The sequence below is a fragment of the Oncorhynchus gorbuscha genome, linkage group LG07, assembly GCF_021184085.1.
Source record: "Oncorhynchus gorbuscha isolate QuinsamMale2020 ecotype Even-year linkage group LG07, OgorEven_v1.0, whole genome shotgun sequence".
In the NCBI taxonomy this organism is placed as follows: domain Eukaryota; kingdom Metazoa; phylum Chordata; class Actinopteri; order Salmoniformes; family Salmonidae; genus Oncorhynchus; species Oncorhynchus gorbuscha.
The window spans coordinates 2,981,460-3,003,390 of NC_060179.1; the positions used below are offsets into that span (position 1 = coordinate 2,981,460).

Sequence of the window (21,931 nt, forward strand, 5' to 3'; positions counted from 1 at the left end):
GACCTATAGTCACGGAGCTATAGTCACGGAGCTATAGTCACGGACCTATAGTCACGGACCTATAGTCACGGAGCTATAGTCACGGAGCTATAGTCACGGACTATAGTCACGGAGCTATAGTCACGGAGCTATAGTCACGGAGCTATAGTCACGGAGCTATAGTCACGGAGCTATAGTCACGGAGCTATAGTCACGGAGCTATAGTCACGGACCTATAGTCACGGAGCTATAGTCACGGAGCTATAGTCACGGACCTATAGTCACGGAGCTATAGTCACGGAGCTATAGTCACGGAGCTATAGTCACGGAGCTATAGTCACGGAGCTATAGTCACGGACCTATAGTCACGGACCTATAGTCACGGAGCTATAGTCACGGACCTATAGTCACGGAGCTATAGTCACGGACCTATAGTCACGGACCTATAGTCACGGAGCTATAGTCACGGACCTATAGTCACGGACCTATAGTCACGGACCTATAGTCACGGACCTATAGTCACGGACCTATAGTCACGGAGCTATAGTCACGGAGCTATAGTCACGGACCTATAGTCACGGACCTATAGTCACGGAGCTATAGTCACGGAGCTATAGTCACGGAGCTATAGTCACGGAGCTATAGTCACGGACCTATAGTCACGGACCTATAGTCACGGAGCTATAGTCACGGAGCTATAGTCACGGAGCTATAGTCACGGAGCTATAGTCACGGAGCTATAGTCACGGAGCTATAGTCACGGAGCTATAGTCACGGAGCTATAGTCACGGAGCTATAGTCATTGGCCAGCTATAGTCACGGAGCTATAGTCACGGAGCTATAGTCACGGAGCTATAGTCACGGACCTATAGTCACGGACCTATAGTCACGGAGCTATAGTCACGGACCTATAGTCACGGACTATAGTCACGGACCTATAGTCACGGAGCTATAGTCACGGAGCTATAGTCACGGACCTATAGTCACAGAGCTATAGTCACGGACCTATAGTCACGGAGCTATAGTCACGGACCTATAGTCACGGAGCTATAGTCACGGAGCTATAGTCACGGAGCTATAGTCACGGAGCTATAGTCACGGAGCTATAGTCACGGAGCTATAGTCACGGACCTATAGTCACGGAGCTATAGTCACGGACCTATAGTCATGGAGCTATAGTCACGGAGCTATAGTCACGGAGCTATAGTCACGGACCTATAGTCACGGAGCTATAGTCACGGACCTATAGTCACGGAGCTATAGTCACGGACCTATAGTCACGGACCTATAGTCACGGAGCTATAGTCACGGAGCTATAGTCACGGAGCTATAGTCACGGAGCTATAGTCACGGACCTATAGTCACGGACCTATAGTCACGGACCTATAGTCACGGAGCTATAGTATTGGCCACCTGCAAGTTGCAAGCTGCATCCATGATTATGTAAACCCCACAGCCATTCCCTTCGCCCCCTAACCCCCACAACTATGTCACCAGCTTTTCTCCCCAACGCTCTGACAGTCTCAGACTAGGCTAGCTGTTTAGACCTTAGCTACACCTTTTTACTCCCAGCAGGACACACAAAAAAAACACATCAAGAAAATCATAATTCATAAATTGGAGACATAATTTGCATTAAAAAGAAAACAGATGGTCAAAGATCCAAAACAACCCAGCTGTGATTTGTCAAGGGGAGAAAGACAGAACGCCTAGTCTGAATGTCCAGTCCAGTCACCTGCCACCCTCCCCCTACCATGTCTCCCCCTCCCCCTACCATGTCCCTATCTCCCCCTACCATGTCCTTCTCCCCCTACCATGTCCTTCTCCCCCTACCATGTCCCTCTCCCCCTACCATGTCTCCCCCTCCCCCTACCATGTCCCTCTCTCCCCCTACCATGTCCCTCTCTCCCCTACCATGTCCCTCTCTCCCCCTACCATGTCTCCCCCTCCCCCTACCATGTCCCTATCTCCCCCTACCATGTCCTTCTCCCCCTACCATGTCCCTCTCCCCCTACCATGTCTCCCCCATCCCCCCCCTACCATGTCCCTCTCTCCCCCTACCATGTCCCTCTCTCCCCCTACCATGTCCCTCTCTCCCCCTACCATGTCCCTCTCTCCCCCTACCATGTCCCTCTCTCCCCCTACCATGTCCCTCTCTCCCCCTACCATGTCCCTCTCTCCCCCTACCATGTCCCTCTCTCCCCCTACCATGTCCCTCTCTCCCCCTACCATGTCCCTCTCTCCCCCCCCCTACCATGTCCCTCTCTCCCCTTACCATGTCCCTCTCTCCCCCTACCATGTCCCTCTCTCCCCCTACCATGTCCCCCTCTCCCCCTACCATGTCCCTCTCTCCCCCTACCATGTCCCTCCCTCCACCTACCATGTCCCTATCTTCCCCTACCATGTCCCTATCTTCCCCTACCATGTCCCTATCTTCCCCTACCATGTCCCTATCTTCCCCTACCATGTCCCTCTCTCCCCCTACCATGTCCCTCTCTCCCCCTACCATGTCCCTCTCTCCCCCTACCATGTCCCTCTCTCCCCCTACCATGTCCCTCTCTTCCCCTACCATGTCCCTCTCTTCCCCTACCATGTCCCTCTCTCCCCCTACCATGTCCCTCTCTCCCCCTACCATGTCCCTCTCTCCCCCTACCATGTCCCTCTCTCCCCCTACCATGTCCCTTCCCCCTACCATGTCCCTCCCTCCCCCTACCATGTCCCTCCCTCCCCCTACCATGTCCCTCTCTCCCCCTACCATGTCCCTCCCCCCCTACCATGTCCCTCCCTTCCTCCCCCTACCATGTCCCTCCCCCCCCTACCATGTCCCTCCCTTCCTCCCCCTACCATGTCCCTCCCTTCCTCCCCCTACCATGTCCCTCCCTCCCTCCCCCTACCATGTCCCTCCCTTCCTCCCCCTACCATGTCTCTCCCTCCCCCTACCATGTCCCTCCCTTCCCTGCCATGCCCCCCACCATGTCCTTCCCTTCCTCCCCCTACCATGTCCCTCCCTTCCTCCCCCTACCATGTCCCTCCCTTCCTCCCCCTACCATGTCCCTCCCTTCCTTCCACTACCATGTCCCTCCCTTCCTTCCACTACCATGTCCCCCTCCCTCCCCTACCATGTCCCTCCCTCACTACCCCTACCATGTCCCTTCCTCCCCCTACCATGTCCCTTCCTCCCCCTACCATGTCCCCCCTCCCTCCCCCTACCATGTCCCTCCCTCCCCCCTATCATGTCCCTCCCTCCCCTACCATGTCCCTCCCTCCAACTACCCTGTCCCTCCCTCCCACTACCCTGTCCCTCCGTCCCACTACCATATCCCACCCTCCCACTACCCTGTCCATCCCTCCTCTTCCTCCCCCTCCATGTCTTCTCTCCCTCCAAACCTGTCCTTCCTCACTCCTCCCTCCCTCTAACATGTACCTCCTCACCCCTCCCTCCCTCTAACATGTACTACCTCACTCCTCCCTCCCTCTAACATGTACCTCCTCACTCCTCCCTCCCTCTAACATGTACCTCCTCACTCCTCCCTCCCTCTAACATGTACCTCCTCACCCCTCCCTCCCTCCCTCTAACATGTACTACCTCACTCCTCCCCTTCCTCACCCCTCCCTCCCTCTAACATGTACTCCCTCACCCCTCCCTCTAACGTGTACTCCCTCACCCCTCCCTCCCTCTAACATGTACTCCCTCACTCCTCCCCTTCCACACTCCTCCCTCCCTCTAACATGTACTCCCTCACTCCTCCCCTTCCACACCCTCCCTCTAACATGTACTCCCTCACTCCTCCACTTCCTCACCCCTCCCTCCCTCTAACATGTACTCCCTCATTCCTCCCCTTCCACACCCCTCCCTCTAACATGTACTCCCTCACTCCTCCCCTTCCTCACCCCTCCCTCCCTCTAACATGTACCTCCTCACTCCTCCCCTTCCACACTCCTCCCTCCCTCTAACATGTACTCCCTCACTCCTTCCCTTCCTCACCCCTTCCACACCCCTCCCTCCCTCTAACATGTACTCCCTCACTCCTCCCCTTCCACACCCCTCCCTCTCAACATGTACTCCCTCACTCCTCCCCTTCCTCACCCCTCCCTCCCTCTAACATGTACCTCCTCACTCCTCCCCTTCCACACTCCTCCCTCCCTCTAACATGTACTCCCTCACTCCTCCCCTTCCTCACCCCTTCCACCCCTCCCTCCCTCTAACATGTACTCCCTCACTCCTCCCCTTCCTCACCCCTCACTCCCTCTAACATGTACCTCCTCACTCCTCCCCTTCCACACCCTCCCTCCCTCTAACATGTACTCCCTCACTCCTCCCCTTCCTCACCCCTTCCACACCCCTCCCTCCCTCTAACATGTACTCCCTCACTCCTCCCCTTCCTCACCCCTCCCTCCCTCTAACATGTACTCCCTCACTCCTCCCCTTCCTCACCCCTCCCCTTCCACACCCCTCCCTCCCTCTAACATGTACTCCCTCACTCCTCCCCTTCCTCACCCCTCCCTCCCTCTAACATGTACTCCCTCACTCCTCCCCTTCCCACCCCTCCCTGCCTCTAACATGTACTCCCTCACTCCTCCCCTTCCTCACCCCTCCCCTTCCACACCCCTCCCTCCCTCCCTCTAACATGTACTCCCTCACCCCTCCCCTTCCACACCCCTCCCTCCCTCTAACATGTACCTCCTCACTCCTCCCCATCCATACCCCTCCCTCCCTCTAACATGTACTCCCTCACTCCTCCCCTTCCTCACCCCTCCCCTTCCACACCCCGCCCTCCCTCTAACATGTACTCCCTCACTCCTCCCCTTCCTCACCCCTCCCCTTCCACACCCCTCCCTCCCTCTAACATGTACCTCCTCACTCCTCCCCTTCCTCACCCCTCCCTCCCTCTAACATGTACTCCCTCACTCCTCCCCTTCCTCACCCCTCCCCTTCCACACCCCTCCCTCCCTCTAACATGTACTCCCTCACTCCTCCCCTTCCTCACCCTTCCCTCCCTCTAACATGTACTCCCTCACTCCTCCCCTTCCTCACCCCTCCCCTTCCTCACCCCTCCCTCCCTCTAACATGTACTCCCTCACCCCTCCCCTTCCTCACCCCTCCCTCCCTCTAACATGTACTCCCTCCCTCACTCCTCCCCTTCCTCACCCCTCCCCTCCTCACCCCTCCCTCCCTCTAACATGTACCTCCTCACTCCTCCCTCCCTCTAACATGTACTCCCTCACTCCTCCCCTTCCTCACCCCTCCCCTCCTCACCCCTCCCTCCCTCTAACATGTACTCCCTCACTCCTCCCCTTCCACACCCCTCCCTCCCTCTAACATGTACTCCCTCACTCCTCCCCTTCCTCACCCCTGCCCTCCTCACCCCTCCCTCCCTCTAACATGTACTCCCTCACTCCTCCCCTTCCACACCCCTCCCTCCCTCTAACATGTACTCCCTCACTCCTCCCCTTCCTCACCCATCCCCTCCTCACCCCTCCCTCCCTCTAACATGTACCCTCCCCTCCACACCCCTCCCTCCCTCTAACATGTACTCCCTCACTCCTCCCCTTCCTCACCCCTCCCCTCCTCACCCCTCCCTCCCTCTAACATGTACTCCCTCACTCCTCCCCTTCCACACCCCTCCCTCCCTCTAACATGTACTCCCTCACTCCTCCCCTTCCTCACCCATCCCTCCTCTAACATGTACCCCTCCCTCCCTCTAACATGTCCTCCTCACCCCTCCCTCCCTCTAACATGTACTCCCTCACTCCTCCCCTTCCACACCCCTCCCCTCCCACCCCTCCCTCCCTCTAACATGTACTCCCTCACTCCTCCCCTTCCACACCCCTCCCTCCCTCTAACATGTACTCCCTCACTCCTCCCCTTCCTCACCCCTCCCCTCCTCACCCCTCTCCCTCTAACATGTACTCCCTCACTCCTCCCCTTCCTCACCCCTCCCTCCCTCTAACATGTACTCCCTCACTCCTCCCCTTCCACACCCCTCCCTCCCTCTAACATGTACTCCCTCACCCCTCCCCTCCTCACCCCTCCCCTCCTCACCCCTCCCTCCCTCTAACATGTACTCCCTCACTCCTCCCCTTCCACACCCCTCCCTCCTCTAACATGTACTCCCTCACTCCTCCCCTTCCTAATCCCCTCCTTCCCTCCCTCTAACATGTACTCCCTCATCCTCCCCTAATCCCTCCCTTGGTTTCCTGAACACCCCTTCCTCATTCTGTCAGATCCCTCCCTCTAACATGTCCTTCCTCACCCCTCCATAAATAATCCAGTATTATTTATCGACATGTCGTAATCATTGTTTGGTTTCCTGAACACCTAATCATTCTGTCAGATAGTTTTCTGGTGAGACATGTCAATCACTATGTTCTGGTGAGACATGTCAATCACTATGTTCTGGTGAGACATGTCAATCACTATGTTCTGGGTGAGACATGTCACTCACTATGTTCTGGTGAGACATGTCAATCACTATGTGGGTACCATTTACGGTATCATCTCTATTATTGTATATGCTTAGTTTCATAAATAGATTGTTTTCTATGTCCACTTTGGAAGGCTAATTTTGACTTTCTCTGTCCGCTACAGGGAATGTTCATGTACATTACAAACCGTCATGAGTTTGGAAGGCTAATTTCCACAGCTAACTTTAACACGTCACACTACAACAGTGATCTGTGGCAAATATTTGAGAATCCAGTGGTAAGTCCTCATGTCCTCCCTCCCTGCTTTTGTTTGATTTGTGTATATATACGTTTTAAGATATGGTAACCGTGAGATACGATTACCCTTTTGTCTGATTCATTTGTCGTGATGAAAAATATGATGTACTGTAAATATGCAGTGAACTCTGCTTCGCTAAAAAGGATCTGTGATTTACTGACTGAGAGTTCTGGGTTTTGTCTGGGAGTGTCTGGTGAGAGGGGAGTGTCTGGTGAGAGGGGAGTGTCTGGTGAGAGGGGAGTGTCTGGTGAGAGGGGAGTGTCTGGTGAGAGGGGAGTGTCTGGTGAGAGGGGAGTGTCTGGGAGTGTCTGGTGAGAGGAGAGTGTTAGAGGATAAGCCGTGGGAGGTATGAAGGTCAGTGAAGGGGAGTGTCTGGTGAGAGTCTGTTGAGAGGGGGATAGTGTCTGGTGAGAGGGGAGTCTCTCTCAGGACTGGAAGGAGAAATACATCCACCCCAACTACACACGCATCTTCACAGAGAACTACCTAGAAGAGGTGTGTATATCTTAAGTTACAGAGATACAGTCATGTGAAAAGTAAGTGTCTCTAGCCGTGGTTCCCAGAGTGAGGTCGTAAGTGACTCAGTACCTGCCTCTAGTGACTCGGTGCCTGCCTCTAGTGACTCGGTGCCTGTCTCTAGTGATTCGGTGCCTGTCTCTAGTGATTCGGTGCCTGTCTCTAGTGACTCGGTGCCTGCCTCTAGTGACTCGGTACCTGTCTCTAGTGACTCAGTACCTGTCTCTAGTGACTCAGTACCTGTCTCTAGTGACTCAGTGCCTGTCTCTAGTGACTCAGTGCCTGTCTCTAGTGACTCAGTGCCTGTCTCTAGTGACTCTGTGCCTGTCTCTAGTGACTCAGTGCCTGTCTCTAGTGACTCAGTGCCTGTCTCTAGTGACTCAGTACCTGTCTCTAGCCGTGGATCCCAGAGTGAGGTCCTCAGTGACTCAGTACCTGTCTCTAGTGACTCGGTGCCTGTCTCTCGTGACTCTGTGCCTGTCTCTGGTGACTCTGCCTGTGACTCAGTGCCTGTCTCTAGTGACTCAGTGCCTGTCTCTAGTGACTCAGTGCCTGTCTCTGGATCCCAGAGTGACCTCAGTGACTGCCTGTCTCTAGTGACTCGGTGCCTGTCTCTCGTGACTCGGTGCCTGTCTCTCGTGACTCGGTGCCTGTCTCTCGTGACTCGGTGCCTGTCTCTCGTGACTCGGTGCCTGTCTCTCGTGACTCGGTGCCTGTCTCTAGTGACTCAGTGACTGTCTCTAGTGACTCGGTGCCTGTCTCTAGTGACTCGGTGCCTGTCTCTCGTGACTGGATCCCAGAGTGAGGTCCTCAGTGACTCGGTGCCTGTCTCTCGTGACTCAGTGCCTGTCTCTAGTGACTCAGTGCCTGTCTCTAGTGACTCAGTACCTGTCTCTAGCCGTGGATCCCAGAGTGAGGTCCTCAGTGACTCAGTACCTGTCTCTAGTGACTCGGTGCCTGTCTCTCGTGACTCGGTGCCTGTCTCTAGTGACTCGGTGCCTGTGACTCGGTGCCTGTCTCTCGTGACTCAGTGCCTGTCTCTCGTGACTCGGTGCCTGTCTCTCGTGACTCGGTGCCTGTCTCTCGTGACTCGGTGCCTGTCTCTCGTGACTCGGTGCCTGTCTCTCGTGACTCGGTGCCTGTCTCTCGTGACTCGGTGCCTGTCTCTCGTGACCCGTGCCTGTCTCTCGTGACTCGGTGCCTGTCTCTAGTGACTCGGTGCCTGTCTCTAGTGACTCGGTGCCTGTCTCTAGTGACTCGGTGCCTGTCTCTAGCTGTGGATCCCAGAGTGAGGTCCTCAGTGACTCAGTGCCTGTGTCTAGTGACTCAGTGCCTGTCTCTAGTGACTCAGTGCCTGTCTCTAGTGACTCAGTACCTGTCTCTAGCCGTGGATCCCAGAGTGAGGTCCTCAGTGACTCAGTACCTGTCTCTCGTGACTCGGTGCCTGTCTCTCGTGACTCGGTGCCTGTCTCTCGTGACTCGGTGCCTGTCTCTAGTGACTCGGTGCCTGTCTCTAGTGACTCGGTGACTGTCTCTAGTGACTCGGTGCCTGTCTCTAGTGACTCGGTGCCTGTCTCTAGCTGTGGATCCCAGAGTGAGGTCCTCAGTGACTCAGTGCCTGTGTCTAGTGACTCAGTGCCTGTCTCTAGTGACTCAGTGCCTGTCTCTAGTGACTCAGTACCTGTCTCTAGCCGTGGATCCCAGAGTGAGGTCCTCAGTGACTCAGTACCTGTCTCTAGTGACTCGGTGCCTGTCTCTCGTGACTCGGTGCCTGTCTCTGGTGACTCGGTGCCTGTGACTCGGTGCCTGTCTCTCGTGACTCAGTGCCTGTCTCTCGTGACTCGGTGCCTGTCTCTCGTGACTCGGTGCCTGTCTCTCGTGACTCGGTGCCTGTCTCTCGTGACTCGGTGCCTGTCTCTCGTGACTCGGTGCCTGTCTCTCGTGACTCGGTGCCTGTCTCTCGTGACTCGGTGCCTGTCTCTCGTGACTCGGTGCCTGTCTCTCGTGACTCGGTGCCTGTCTCTAGTGACTCGGTGACTGTCTCTAGTGACTCGGTGCCTGTCTCTAGCTGTGGATCCCAGAGTGAGGTCCTCAGTGACTCAGTGCCTGTCTCTAGTGACTCAGTGCCTGTCTCTAGTGACTCAGTGCCTGTCTCTAGTGACTCAGTGCCTGTCTCTAGTGACTCAATACCTGTCTCTAGTGACTCAATACCTGTCTCTAGCCGTGGATCCCAGAGTGAGGTCCTCATTGACTCAGTACCTGTCTCTAGTGACTCAGTGCCTGTCTCTAGTGACTCGGTGCCTGTCTCTAGTGACTCGGTGCCTGTATCTAGTGACTCGGTGCCTGTCTCTAGTGACTCGGTGCCTGTCTCTAGTGACTCGGTGCCTGTCTCTAGTGACTCGGTGCCTGTCTCTAGTGACTCGGTGCCTGTCTCTAGTGACTCGGTGCCTGTCTCTAGTGACTCGGTGCCTGTCTCTAGTGACTCGGTAGTGACTCGGTGCCTGTCTCTAGCTGTGGATCCCAGAGTGAGGTCCTCAGTGACTCAGTGCCTGTCTCTAGCTGTGGATCCCAGAGTGAGGTCCTCAGTGACTCAGTGCCTGTCTCTAGTGACTCAGTGCCTGTCTCTAGTGACTCAGTGCCTGTCTCTAGTGACTCAGTGCCTGTCTCTAGTGACTCAATACCGGTCTCTAGTGACTCAATACCTGTCTCTAGCCGTGGATCCCAGAGTGAGGTCCTCATTGACTCAGTACCTGTCTCTAGTGACTCAGTGCCTGTCTCTAGTGACTCGGTGCCTGTATCTAGTGACTCGGTGCCTGTCTCTAGTGATTCGGTGCCTGTCTCTAGTGACTCGGTGCCTGTCTCTAGTGACTCGGTGCCTGTCTCTAGTGACTCGGTGCCTGTCTCTAGCCGTGGATCCCAGAGTGAGGTCCTCAGTGACTCAGTAAGTGTCTCTATTCGTGGACCTGTCTCTAGCCTATCTCTGTGTGTCTCCTGATGTCTCATCTCTCTGTTTCTCCTATAACTCTTTAGTTCTAACTGTCTGTGTCGGTCTCCTCTAGCCATGTCCAGATGTGTTCTGGTTCCCGGTCTTCACGGAGCGGGCCTGTGATGAGCTGGTGGAGGAGATGGAACACTACGGGTCCTGGTCTGGAGGCAGCCACGAGGTCAGAGGTCAAACGTAGCACATAGTACATACTGTAAAGTGATTAATAACATAGTACATACTGTAAAGTTATGTGGTGGTGAACCTATAGGGTCTTCAGTGGTGAACCTATAGACCCTTCAGTGGTGAACCTATAGACCCTTCAGTGGTGAACCTATAGACCCTTCAGTGGTGAACCTATAGGCCCTTCAGTGGTGAACCTATAGGCCTTCAGTGGTGAACCTATAGCCCTTCAGTGGTGAACCTATAGACCCTTCAGTGGTGAACCTATAGACCCTTCAGTGGTGAACCTATAGACCCTTCAGTGGTGAACCTAGTGGCCCTTCAGTGGTGAACCTATAGACCCTTCGGTGGTGAACCTATAGACCCTTCAGTGGTGAACCTATAGACCCTTCGGTGGTGAACCTATAGACCCTTCGGTGGTGAACCTATAGACCCTTCGGTGGTGAACCTATAGACCCTTCAGTGGTGAACCTATAGGCCTTCAATGGTGAACCTATAGACCCTTCAGTGGTGAACCTATAGACCCTTCAGTGGTGAACCTATAGGCCCTTCAGTGGTGAACCTATAGGCCCTTCAGTGGTGAACCTATAGGCCCTTCAGTGGTGAACCTATAGGTCTTCAGTGGTGAACCTATAGACCCTTCAGTGGTGAACCTATAGACCCTTCAGTGGTGAACCTATAGACCCTTCAGTGGTGAACCTATAGACCCTTCGGTGGTGAACCTATAGCCCTTCAGTGGTGAACCTATAGACCCTTCAGTGGTGAACCTATAGACCCTTCAGTGGTGAACCTATAGACCCTTCAGTGGTGAACCTATAGGTCTTCAGTGTTGAACAGGATTAAGGTAAACATGATGTAGTGGAGGGTAAACACTAAGGGCCAGTGGTGTAGTGGAGGGTAAACACTTAGGGCCAGTAGTGTAGTGGAGGGTAAACACTAAGGGCCAGTAGTGTAATGGAGGGTAAACACTAAGGGTCAGTAGTGTAGTGGAGGGTAAACACTAAGGGGTAGTGGTGTAGTGGAGGGTAAACACTAAGGGCCAGTAGTATGGTGGAGGGTAAACACTAAGGGTCAGTAGTGTAGTGGAGGGTAAACACTAAGGGTCAGTAGTGTAGTGGGGGGTAAACACTAAGGGCCAGTAGTGTAGTGGAGGGTAAACACTAAGAGTCAGTAGTGTAGTGGAGGGTAAACACTAAGGGCCAGTAGTGTAGTGGAGGGTAAACACCAAGGGTCAGTAGTGTAGTGGAGGGTAAACACTAAGAGTCAGTAGTGTAATGGAGGGTAAACACTAAGGGTCAGTAGTGTAATGGAGGGTAAACACTAAGAGTCAGTAGTGTAATGGAGGGTAAACACTAAGGGCCAGTAGTGTAGTGGAGGGTAAACACTAAGGGTCAGTAGTGTAATGGAGGGTAAACACTAAGGGTCAGTAGTGTAGTGGAGGGTAAACACTAAGAGTCAGTAGTGTAATGGAGGGTAAACACTAAGGGTCAGTAGTGTAATGGAGGGTAAACACTAAGAGTCAGTAGTGTAATGGAGGGTAAACACTAAGAGTCAGTAGTGTAATGGAGGGTAAACACTAAGGGCCAGTAGTGTAGTGGAGGGTAAACACTAAGGGTCAGTAGTGTAATGGAGGGTAAACACTAAGGGTCAGTAGTGTAGTGGAGGGTAAACACTAAGAGTCAGTAGTGTAATGGAGGGTAAACACTAAGGGTCAGTAGTGTAATGGAGGGTAAACACTAAGAGTCAGTAGTGTAGTGGAGGGTAAACACTAAGGGTCAGTAGTGTAATGGAGGGTAAACACTAAGAGTCAGTAGTGTAATGGAGGGTAAACACTAAGGGTCAGTAGTGTAATGGAGGGTAAACACTAAGAGTCAGTAGTGTAATGGAGGGTAAACACTAAGGGCCAGTAGTGTAGTGGAGGGTAAACACTAAGGGTCAGTAGTGTAATGGAGGGTAAACACTAAGGGTCAGTAGTGTAGTGGAGGGTAAACACTAAGGGTCAGTAGTGTAATGGAGGGTAAACACTAAGGGTCAGTAGTGTAATGGAGGGTAAACACTAAGGGTCAGTAGTGTAATGGAGGGTAAACACTAAGAGTCAGTAGTGTAATGGAGGGTAAACACTAAGGGCCAGTAGTGTAGTGGAGGGTAAACACTAAGGGTCAGTAGTGTAATGGAGGGTAAACACTAAGGGTCAGTAGTGTAGTGGAGGGTAAACACTAAGAGTCAGTAGTGTAATGGAGGGTAAACACTAAGGGTCAGTAGTGTAATGGAGGGTAAACACTAAGAGTCAGTAGTGTAATGGAGGGTAAACACTAAGGGCCAGTAGTGTAGTGGAGGGTAAACACTAAGGGTCAGTAGTGTAATGGAGCACTAAGAGTCAGTAGTGTAATGGAGGGTAAACACTAAGGGTCAGTAGTGTAATGGAGGGTAAACACTAAGAGTCAGTAGTGTAATGGAGGGTAAACACTAAGGGCCAGTAGTGTAGTGGAGGGTAAACACTAAGGGTCAGTAGTGTAATGGAGGGTAAACACTAAGGGTCAGTAGTGTAATGGAGGGTAAACACTAAGGGCCAGTAGTGTAGTGGAGGGTAAACACTATATCAGTAGTGTAATGGAGGGTAAACACTAAGAGTCAGTAGTGTAATGGAGGGTAAACACTAAGGCCAGTAGTGTAGTGGAGGGTAAACACTAAGGGTCAGTAGTGTAGTGGAGGGTAAACACTAAGGGTCAGTAGTGTAATGGAGGGTACACGCAGGTATAAACCGTATACCCACTTAAGTTTCAGTGGGCATTGCATATACTGCATTGCATATATGTTCCGGCATAGAGCAACTCACACACTCAGCCTAGTTTCAGCTGACCAGGCAGTAAGAGTGTTCAGCTCTCAGCTGGTTCTGGAGCAGCTCACATAAGAATGACATCGGTAGCTGGAAAGACTTTTCAACTTATATCTACCAGTAAATGCTAACTAAGGCAACAATGGGTATGGAAACCATATCTACCAGTAAATGCTAACTAAGGCAACAATGGGTATGGAAACCATATCTACCAGTAAATGCTAACTAAGGCAACAATGGGTATGGAAACCATATCTACCAGTAAATGCTAACTAAGGCAACAATGGGTATGGAAACCATATCTACCAGTAAATGCTAACTAAGGCAGCAATGGGTATGGAAACCATATCTAGCAGTAAATGCTAACTAAGGCAGCAATGGGTATGGTAACCATATCTACCAGTAAATGCTAACTAAGGCAGCAATGGGTATGGAAACCATATCTACCAGTAAATGCTAAGTAATCAGATTGATGTTTGTTGTGAATTTAGACCATAATTTCTATTAAAAATAGTGTGATTTTGAGTGTGGAAATCTGAAATATCTATAGGAAAACAGGATTTTTCACACAGGGTGCCTTTCCTTCGCTGGGATGGCTGTTTGGGAACTTTTTTTGCTAAATTAGAGTTTATTCCCTCTTCTCCAGGCTCCACTACACCACTGCATAGGGCTAATGGAAAGACAGCAGTCACACACAGCATAATGTTAAAGGATAACCAGTCCATAATCTCGGCCATAATGAGCCTATACTCACGTCTTAATCCCTACTGGTGCATATCCAAGTAGTGTAATGGAAGTATTCACACAGCGCGCAGCACACAACACAATAACACAACCAATAAGCATTGAGATCTCTGGTGAATTCTTAGCCTGTGGGTCATCAGGTTGGTGTCTGCTGAGTCAAATCATTCATCTTCAAAGGGACCAGTTTAAACCCACCCACCACTCATCCCTCATCATCCCTAACCATCACCCTGGAGACAGCAGTCACACACACACAATCACACAGAAACAGAGGAGGACGAGGTTCTGGCTAATATGTTCTGTCGTTGTTCTCTTGTTTCCTGGTCTCTCTTCCAATCAGGACAAGAGGATCACCGGCGGCTATGAGACCGTGCCGACTGATGACATCCACATGAAGCAGATCGGTTACGATAAGGAGTGGCTACACTTCATCAGAGAGTTCATATCCCCCGTCACTCTCAAAGTCTTCTCTGGATACTACACCAAGGTGCAATGATACAGCTACTGTTAGATCATCTATTAAATTACATCGACTATTATATTACATACACTATTATATTACATCTATTATATTACAACTATTATATTACATCTGTTTTATTACATCATCTATTATATTACATCTATCACGTGGACTGGGATATGTTTCGTATTGCGTCAGATAACAATATTGACGAATACGCTGATTCGGTGTGCGAGTTCATTAGAACGTGCGTTGAAGATGTCATTCCCATAGCAACGATTAAAACATTCCCTAACCAGAAACCGTGGATTGATGGCAGCATTCGCGTGAAACTGAAAGTGCGAGCCACTGCTTTTAATCAGGGCAAGGTGTCTGTTAACATGACCGAATACAAACAGTGCAGCTATTCCCTCCGCAAGGCTATCAAACAAGCTAAGCGTCAGTACAGAGACAAAGTAGAATCTCAATTCAACGGCTCAGACACAAGAGGCATGTGGCAGGGTCTACAGTCAATCACAGACTACAAGAAGAAATCCAGCCCAGTCAAGGACCAGGATGTCTTGCTCCCAGGTAGACTAAATAACTTTTTTGCCCGCTTTGAGGACAATACAGTGCCACTGACACGGCCTGCAACGAAAACATGCGGTCTCTCCTTCACTGCAGCCGAGGTGAGTAGACATTTAAACGTGTTCACCCTCGCAAGGCTGCAGGCCCAGACGGCATCCCCAGCCGCGCCCTCAGAGCATGCGCAGACCAGCTGGCTGGTGTGTTTACGGACATATTCAATCAATCCCTATACCAGTCTGCTGTTCCCACATGCTTCAAGAGGGCCACCATTGTTCCTGTTCCCAAGAAAGCTAAGGTAACTGAGCTAAACGACTGCCGCCCCGTAGCACTCACTTCCGTCATCATGAAGTGTTTTGAGAGTCTAGTCAAGGACCATATCACCTCCACCCTACCTGACACCCTAGATCCACTCCAATTTGCTTACCGCCCAAATAGGTCCACAGACGATGCAATCTCAACCACACTGCACACTGCCCTAACCCATCTGGACAAGAGGAATACCTATGTGAGAATGCTGTTCATTGACTACAGCTCGGCATTCAACACCATAGTACCCTCCAAGCTCGTCATTAAGCTCGAGACCCTGGGTCTCGACCCCGCCCTGTACAACTGGGTACTGGACTTCCTGACGGGCCGCCCCCATGTGGTGAGGGTAGGCAACAACATCTCCTCCCCGCTGATCCTCAACACTGGGGCCCCACAAGGGTGCGTTCTGAGCCCTCTCCTGTACTCCCTGTTCACCCACGACTGCGTGGCCACGCACGCTTCCAACTCAATCATCAAGTTTGCGGACGACACAACAGTGGTAGGCTTGATTACCAACAACGACGAGACTGCCTACAGGGAGGAGGTGAGGGCCCTCGGAGTGTGGTGTCAGGAAAATAACCTCACACTCAACGTCAACAAAACTAAGGAGATGATTTTGGACTTCAGGAAACAGCAGAGGGAACACCCCCCTATCCACATCAATGGAACAGTAGTGGAGAGGGTAGCAAGTTTTAAGTTCCTCGGCATACACATCACAGACAAACTGAATTGGTCCACTCACACAGACAGCATCGTGAAGAAGGCGCAGGATGATTTTCAAGATGGCGTAGCAGTAAGTCGTCCTGTCCCCTGTATATATCGCTTCTTTTTCGTTTTTTTACATATTTTTCTTCTCATACCTCTTTAAAAACATTTTGCTAAACCTAAGCTTCCAAATACTCTCCTGCAACCCGCCTCACCCAATGTAGCTATTTTTCCTAAAGTATTTATATTTACTTCGGAACCGAAACCCCTCAACTGAAGCTAGCCAGCTAACCACCAGCTATGCTAGCGGTCTTCAGCTAACCGGTCATCAGCTAACCTCTAGCTCGGAAAGCTCTCGCCAGTTCGAACAACGCGACTCTAACCAGAGCATAACGGACCAATTTATTTTTCATCCCCGGATTCCCACCGCAAACGGAACATTTTTCAGCTGGTTCTTCACAACTAGCTATCTAGCTAAACTGCAACCCCGGATGATTACCCCTGGCTAGCGTTTCCACCCACTTAGCTTGAAGTTTGCCCGGCCAGAGCACCTGTAGCACACCCCTGCTACCCTGTCTAGCCCGGGCCTACGAACTGTTAGCTTGTTAGCACAGGCCTGCTAACCGTCTTAATCGCCGCGTCCCAAACACTCTCTGGACCCATATTTACTTTCTATCTCTTTTTGATTTTTAAATTGTTTATACCTTCCGGAAACCTGCCTCACCCATTGTGATACGGAATCGTTATTATTTTTAATTTTTTAGAACACACTCAAGAACCTCCAGACGCTAACCAGCTAACTAGCTACAAGCTATTTAGTCATTGTTCGTTTTTTTAACCTGGATAACACTCACCAGTCCAGCTTCCCTGCCCATCCACCACTGCCCCCTGGACACTGATCTCTTGGCTACATAGCTGATGCACGCTGGACTGTCCATTAATCACGGTACTCCATTCTGCTTGTTTTATTCTGTCGGCCCTTTGCCTAGTCAACGCCATTTTACCTACAGTTTGTTGTGCTAGCTGACTAGCTGTTGCTGTCTCACCTACTGTTTCAGCTAGCTTTCCCAATTCAACACCTGTGATTACTGTATGCCTCGCTGTATGTCTCTCTCAAATGTCAATATGCCTTGTATACTGTTGTTCAGGTTAGTGATCATTGTTTTAGTTCACAATGGAGCCCCTAGTTCCACTCTTCATACCCCTGTTACCTCCTTTGCCCCACCTCCCACACATGCGGTGACCTCACCCATTACAACCAGCATGTCCAGAGATACAACCTCTCTCATCATCACCCAGTGCCTGGGCTTACCTCCGCTGTACCCGCACCCCACCATACCCCTGTCTGCGCATTATGCCCTGAATATATTCTACCAAGCCAAGAAACCTGCTCCTCTTATTCTCTGTCCCCAACGCTCTAGGCGACCAATGTTGATAGCCTTTAGCCGCAGCCTCATACTACTCCTTCTCTGCTCCGCGGGTGATGTGGAGGTAAACCCAGGCCCTGCATGTCCCCAGGCACCCTCATTTGTTGACTTCTAATTTTGAAAATTACTCTCTCCAGAAATAAGTCTCTCACTGTTGCCGCCTGCTTACCGACCCCCCTCAGCTCCCAGCTGTGCCCTGGACACCATTTGTGAATTGATCGCCCCCCATCTAGCTTCAGAGTTTGTTCTGTTAGGTGACCTAAACTGGGATATGCTTAACACCCGGCAGTTCTACAATCTAAGCTAGATGCCCTCAATCTCACACAAATCATCAAGGAACCCACCAGGTACAACCCTAACTCCGTAAACAAGGGTACCCTCTTAGACGTCATCCTGACCAACTGGCCCTCCAAATACACCTCCGCTGTCTTCAACCAGGATCTCAGCGATCACTGCATCGTTGCCTGTGTCCGCCACGGAGCCGCAGTCAAACGACCACCCCTCATCACTGTCAAACGCTCCCTAAAACACTTCTGTGAGCAGGCCTTTCTAATCGACCTGGCCCGGGTATCCTGGAAGGACATTGACCTCATCCCGTCAGTTGAGGATGCCTGGTCATTCTTTAAAAGTAACTTCCTCACCATTTTAGATAAGCATGCTCCGTTCAAAAAATGCAGAACTAAGAACAGATACAGCCCTTGGTTCACTCCAGACCTGACTGCCCTCGACCAGCACAAAAACATCCTGTGGCGGACTGCAATAGCATCGAATAGTCCCCGTGATATGCAACTGTTAAGGGAAGGCAGGAACCAATACACGCAGTCAGTCAGGAAAGCTAAGGCCAGCATCTTCAGAAGTTTGCATCCTGTAGCTCCAACTCCAAAAAGTTCTGGGACACTGTGAAGTCCATGGAGAACAAGAGCACCTCCTCCCAGCTGCCCACTGCACTGAGGCTAGGTAACACGGTCACCACCAATAAATCCATGATTATCGAAAACTTCAATAAGCATTTCTCAACGGCTGGCCATGCCTTCCGCCTGGCTACTCCAACCTCGGCCAACAGCTCCGCCCCCCCCGCAGCTCCTCGCCCAAACCTCTCCAGGTTCTCCTTTACCCAAATCCAGACAGCAGATGTTCTGAAAGAGCTGCAAAACCTGGACCCGTACAAATCAGCTGGGCTTGACAATCTGGACCCTCTATTTCTGAAACTGTTACCTTAACTATTATGTTACCTTATCATATTTCATATTTTTTATTACATAATCTATGATAGCAGTGTATCACAAATAGCCTACTGACCAACATTCCAGACTAAACTTTTTAATCCCATCCAGATCTGTTGTACAGTGGTTCCAGATTTGTTGTACAGTGGTTCCAGATCTGTTGTACAGTGGTTCCAGATCTGTTGTACAGTGGTTCCAGATCTGTTGTACAGTGGTTCCAGATCTGTTGTACAGTGGTTCCAGATCTGTTGTACAGTGTTTAATTGGTGGTTCCAGATCTGTTTAATTGATTGTAGGTTGATCAGCAGATACTGTCTAAGAGATGGGCTTAACTTCACATAAGGATGATCTAAGAGATGTTGAAAGGTATTTCTGTAACGGTGTGGTTTGGACTGTTCTCCACAGGGCTATGCAGTGATGAACTTCGTAGTGAAGTACACCCCCGGCAGACAGGCCTACCTGAGACCCCATCATGACTCCTCCACATTCACCATCAACGTTGCTCTCAACAGCAAAGGAACTGACTTCCAGGTAAGACATTGTACTGAATGTCAAAACAGGAACTGACTTCCAGGTAAGACATTGTACTGAATTTCACAACAGGAACTGACTTCCAGGTAAGACATTGTACTGAATGTCACAACAGGAACTGACTTCCAGGTAAAACATTGTACTGAATGTCACAACAGGAACTGACTTCCAGGTAAAACATTGTACTGAATGTCAAAACAGGAACTGACTTCCAGGTAAAACATTGTACTGAATTTCAAAACAGGAACTGACTTCCAGGTAAGACATTGTACTGAATGTCAAAACAGGAACTGACTTCTAGGTAAAACGTTGTACTGGGTGTCAAAACAAAAGTCAATTTATCTCGTGTCCACAGTAGAGCACACAATGAAAATATACAGTTACACACAGATATTCACTGGGTGCTGTGTTCTCTCTCTCCCTCCCTCTCCCGTTCTCTCTCTCTCTCCCTCTCCCGTTCTCCCTCTCCCGTTCTCCCTCTCCCATTCTCCCTCTCCCATTCTCCCTCTCCCGTTCTCCCTCTCCCGTTCTCCCTCTCCCGTTCTCTCTCTCCCTCCCTCTCCCGTTCTCTCTCTCCCTCCCTCTCCCGTTCTCTCTCCCTCTCCCGTTCTCTCTCTCTCTCTCTCTCTCTCTCCCTCTCCCGTTCTCTCTCTCCCGTTCTCTCCCGTTCTCTCTCCCTCTGTTCCCTCTCTCCCGTTCTCTCTCCCTCTGTTCCCTCTCTCCCTCTGTTCCCTCTCTCCCTCTGTTCCCTCTCTCCCTCTGTTCCCTCTCTCCCTCTGTTCCCTCTCTCCCTCTGTTCCCTCTGTTCCCTCTCTCCCTTTGTTCCCTCTGCTCCCTCTGCTCCCTCTCCCGTTCTCTCTCCCTCTCTCCCTCTCCCGTTCTCTCTCTCCCTCTCCCGTTCTCTCTCCCTCTCCCGTTCTCTCTCCCTCTCCCGTTCTCTCTCTCCCGTTCTCTCTCTCCCTCTCTCCCCTTCCCTCTCTCTCTCCCTCTCTCCCCTTCCCGTTCTCTCTCCCTCTCTCCCTCTCCCGTTCTCTCTCCCTCTCTCCCTCTCCCGGTCTCTCTCTCCCTCTCCCGGTCTCTCTCTCCCTCTCCCGGTCTCTCTCTCCCTCTCCCGGTCTCTCTCTCCCTCTCCCGGTCTCCCTCTCCCGGTCTCTCTCTCCCTCTCCCTCTCTCCCGGTCTCTCTCTCCCTCTCCCTCTCTCCCGTTCTCTCTCTCTCTCTCTCTCCCGTTCTCTCTCTCCCTCTCCCTCTCTCCCGTTCTCTCTCTCTCTCCCGTTCTCTCTCTCTCTCCCGTTCTCTCTCTCTCTCCCGTTCTCTCTCTCTCTCTCTCCCGTTCTCTCACTCTCGTTATCTCTCTCCAGGGTGGCGGATGTCGGTTCCACAGGTATAACTGCTCCGTAGATTCCCCTAGGAAGGGCTGGAGTTTCATGCACCCAGGCCGTCTGACACACCTCCACGAAGGCCTGCCCACCACCAACGGAACACGCTACATCGCTGTCTCCTTCATCGACCCTTGAACCTTACACTCTACACTAGCATTTTATCAGGTTTAGTTTTTTTTTTCGTTGTTGTTTTTGTTGTTAATTTGATCTGGGATTTTTTTTGTCTTAATGATGTTGTCATCATGACATTTTACGGATGCAATTTACTGTACCCCCCCCCAAAAAAAAAACATGTTTTGTTGTTGTTGAAAAGAACAAAAGACTGCAAAGAAATTGTAGTAAAGGTCATGCCAGAGTCAGACAATCACCTTCATTTGAAACTCTCTGTCAAACAGAGAACAGAGTGCCTTAACATGATGACTGTAATTCACCATCTGCATTTCAGGTCAAATATAGTAGAGCCTTCATACTTCACATCACTCAGAGTTTAATCATTCTAATCAATTAGTCAGTTGACCAATACTCCTAACCTACCCACAATGAGTAATCCTACCCACAATCCTAATCAATTTGTTAGTAATCCCACACATAATCCTGAACAATTAGTTAGTAATCCCACCCATAATCCCGAACAATTAGTCACTAATCCCACCCATAATTCTGATGAATTAGTCAGTAATCCCACCCATAATCCTGATGAATTAGTCAGTAATCCCACCCATAATTCTGATGAATTAGTCAGTAATCCCACCCATAATCCCAAACAATTAGTCACTAATCCCACCCATAATTCTGATGAATTAGTCAGTAATCCCACCCATAATCCTGATGAATTAGTCAGTAATCCCACCCATAATTGTGATGAATTAGTCAGTAATCCCACCCATAATCTAAAGGAAATATGTGTTAATGGTTATTCTGCCAACAGGCAGCTTGTTTTAACCATTTTAGATCGTTTACCTGTTTGTATGGTTAACCTGTACTTTAAAGTGTAGTTTTAAAACCATTGTCCATCCATGTTGTGTCCACCCATTTTCAGAACATTGCGTTGCAGTTTGTTACCTGATGTTAATACAACCGACATGCCCAAAGATATATATATATATATTATTATTTTTGCACACCAGATAAAAACATTAAATACAGCAGAATTTAATATGAATTCTGGTTGAATGAAGTTGGATATTGTCAAAAATGTTTTACTTGAAATGTTTTTTGTTTTACATCGTAGGACAACATCACAGGAGATGTTTACTTTCTCTGAAAGTTGTTTGTGAACTTTGAACTTTGAACCTCAGCCAGTTCAAGTGCTTAACTTATTGTGAAATGGATGGAATAAAGTAATAAAGTTGGAAAAAACAAA

The 21,931-nt window shown here is 50.6% G+C and overlaps 1 protein-coding gene across 1 annotated transcript in view; it reads left to right on the forward strand.

Annotated features, from left to right (window-relative positions):
- Positions 1-21,654, forward strand: part of LOC124040465 (procollagen-lysine,2-oxoglutarate 5-dioxygenase 2-like) — a 99,827-nt gene extending 78,173 nt beyond the window's left edge. Inside the window, exons 12-17 of the mRNA XM_046357689.1 lie at positions 6,569-6,682; positions 7,133-7,198; positions 10,279-10,383; positions 14,306-14,452; positions 19,062-19,187; positions 20,548-21,654. Of these exons, the coding sequence (XP_046213645.1) occupies positions 6,569-6,682; positions 7,133-7,198; positions 10,279-10,383; positions 14,306-14,452; positions 19,062-19,187; positions 20,548-20,703 (714 nt within the window). The 3' untranslated portion in view covers positions 20,704-21,654. The remainder of the gene's footprint in view (positions 1-6,568; positions 6,683-7,132; positions 7,199-10,278; positions 10,384-14,305; positions 14,453-19,061; positions 19,188-20,547) is intronic.
- Positions 21,655-21,931: the final 277 nt, after the last annotated feature.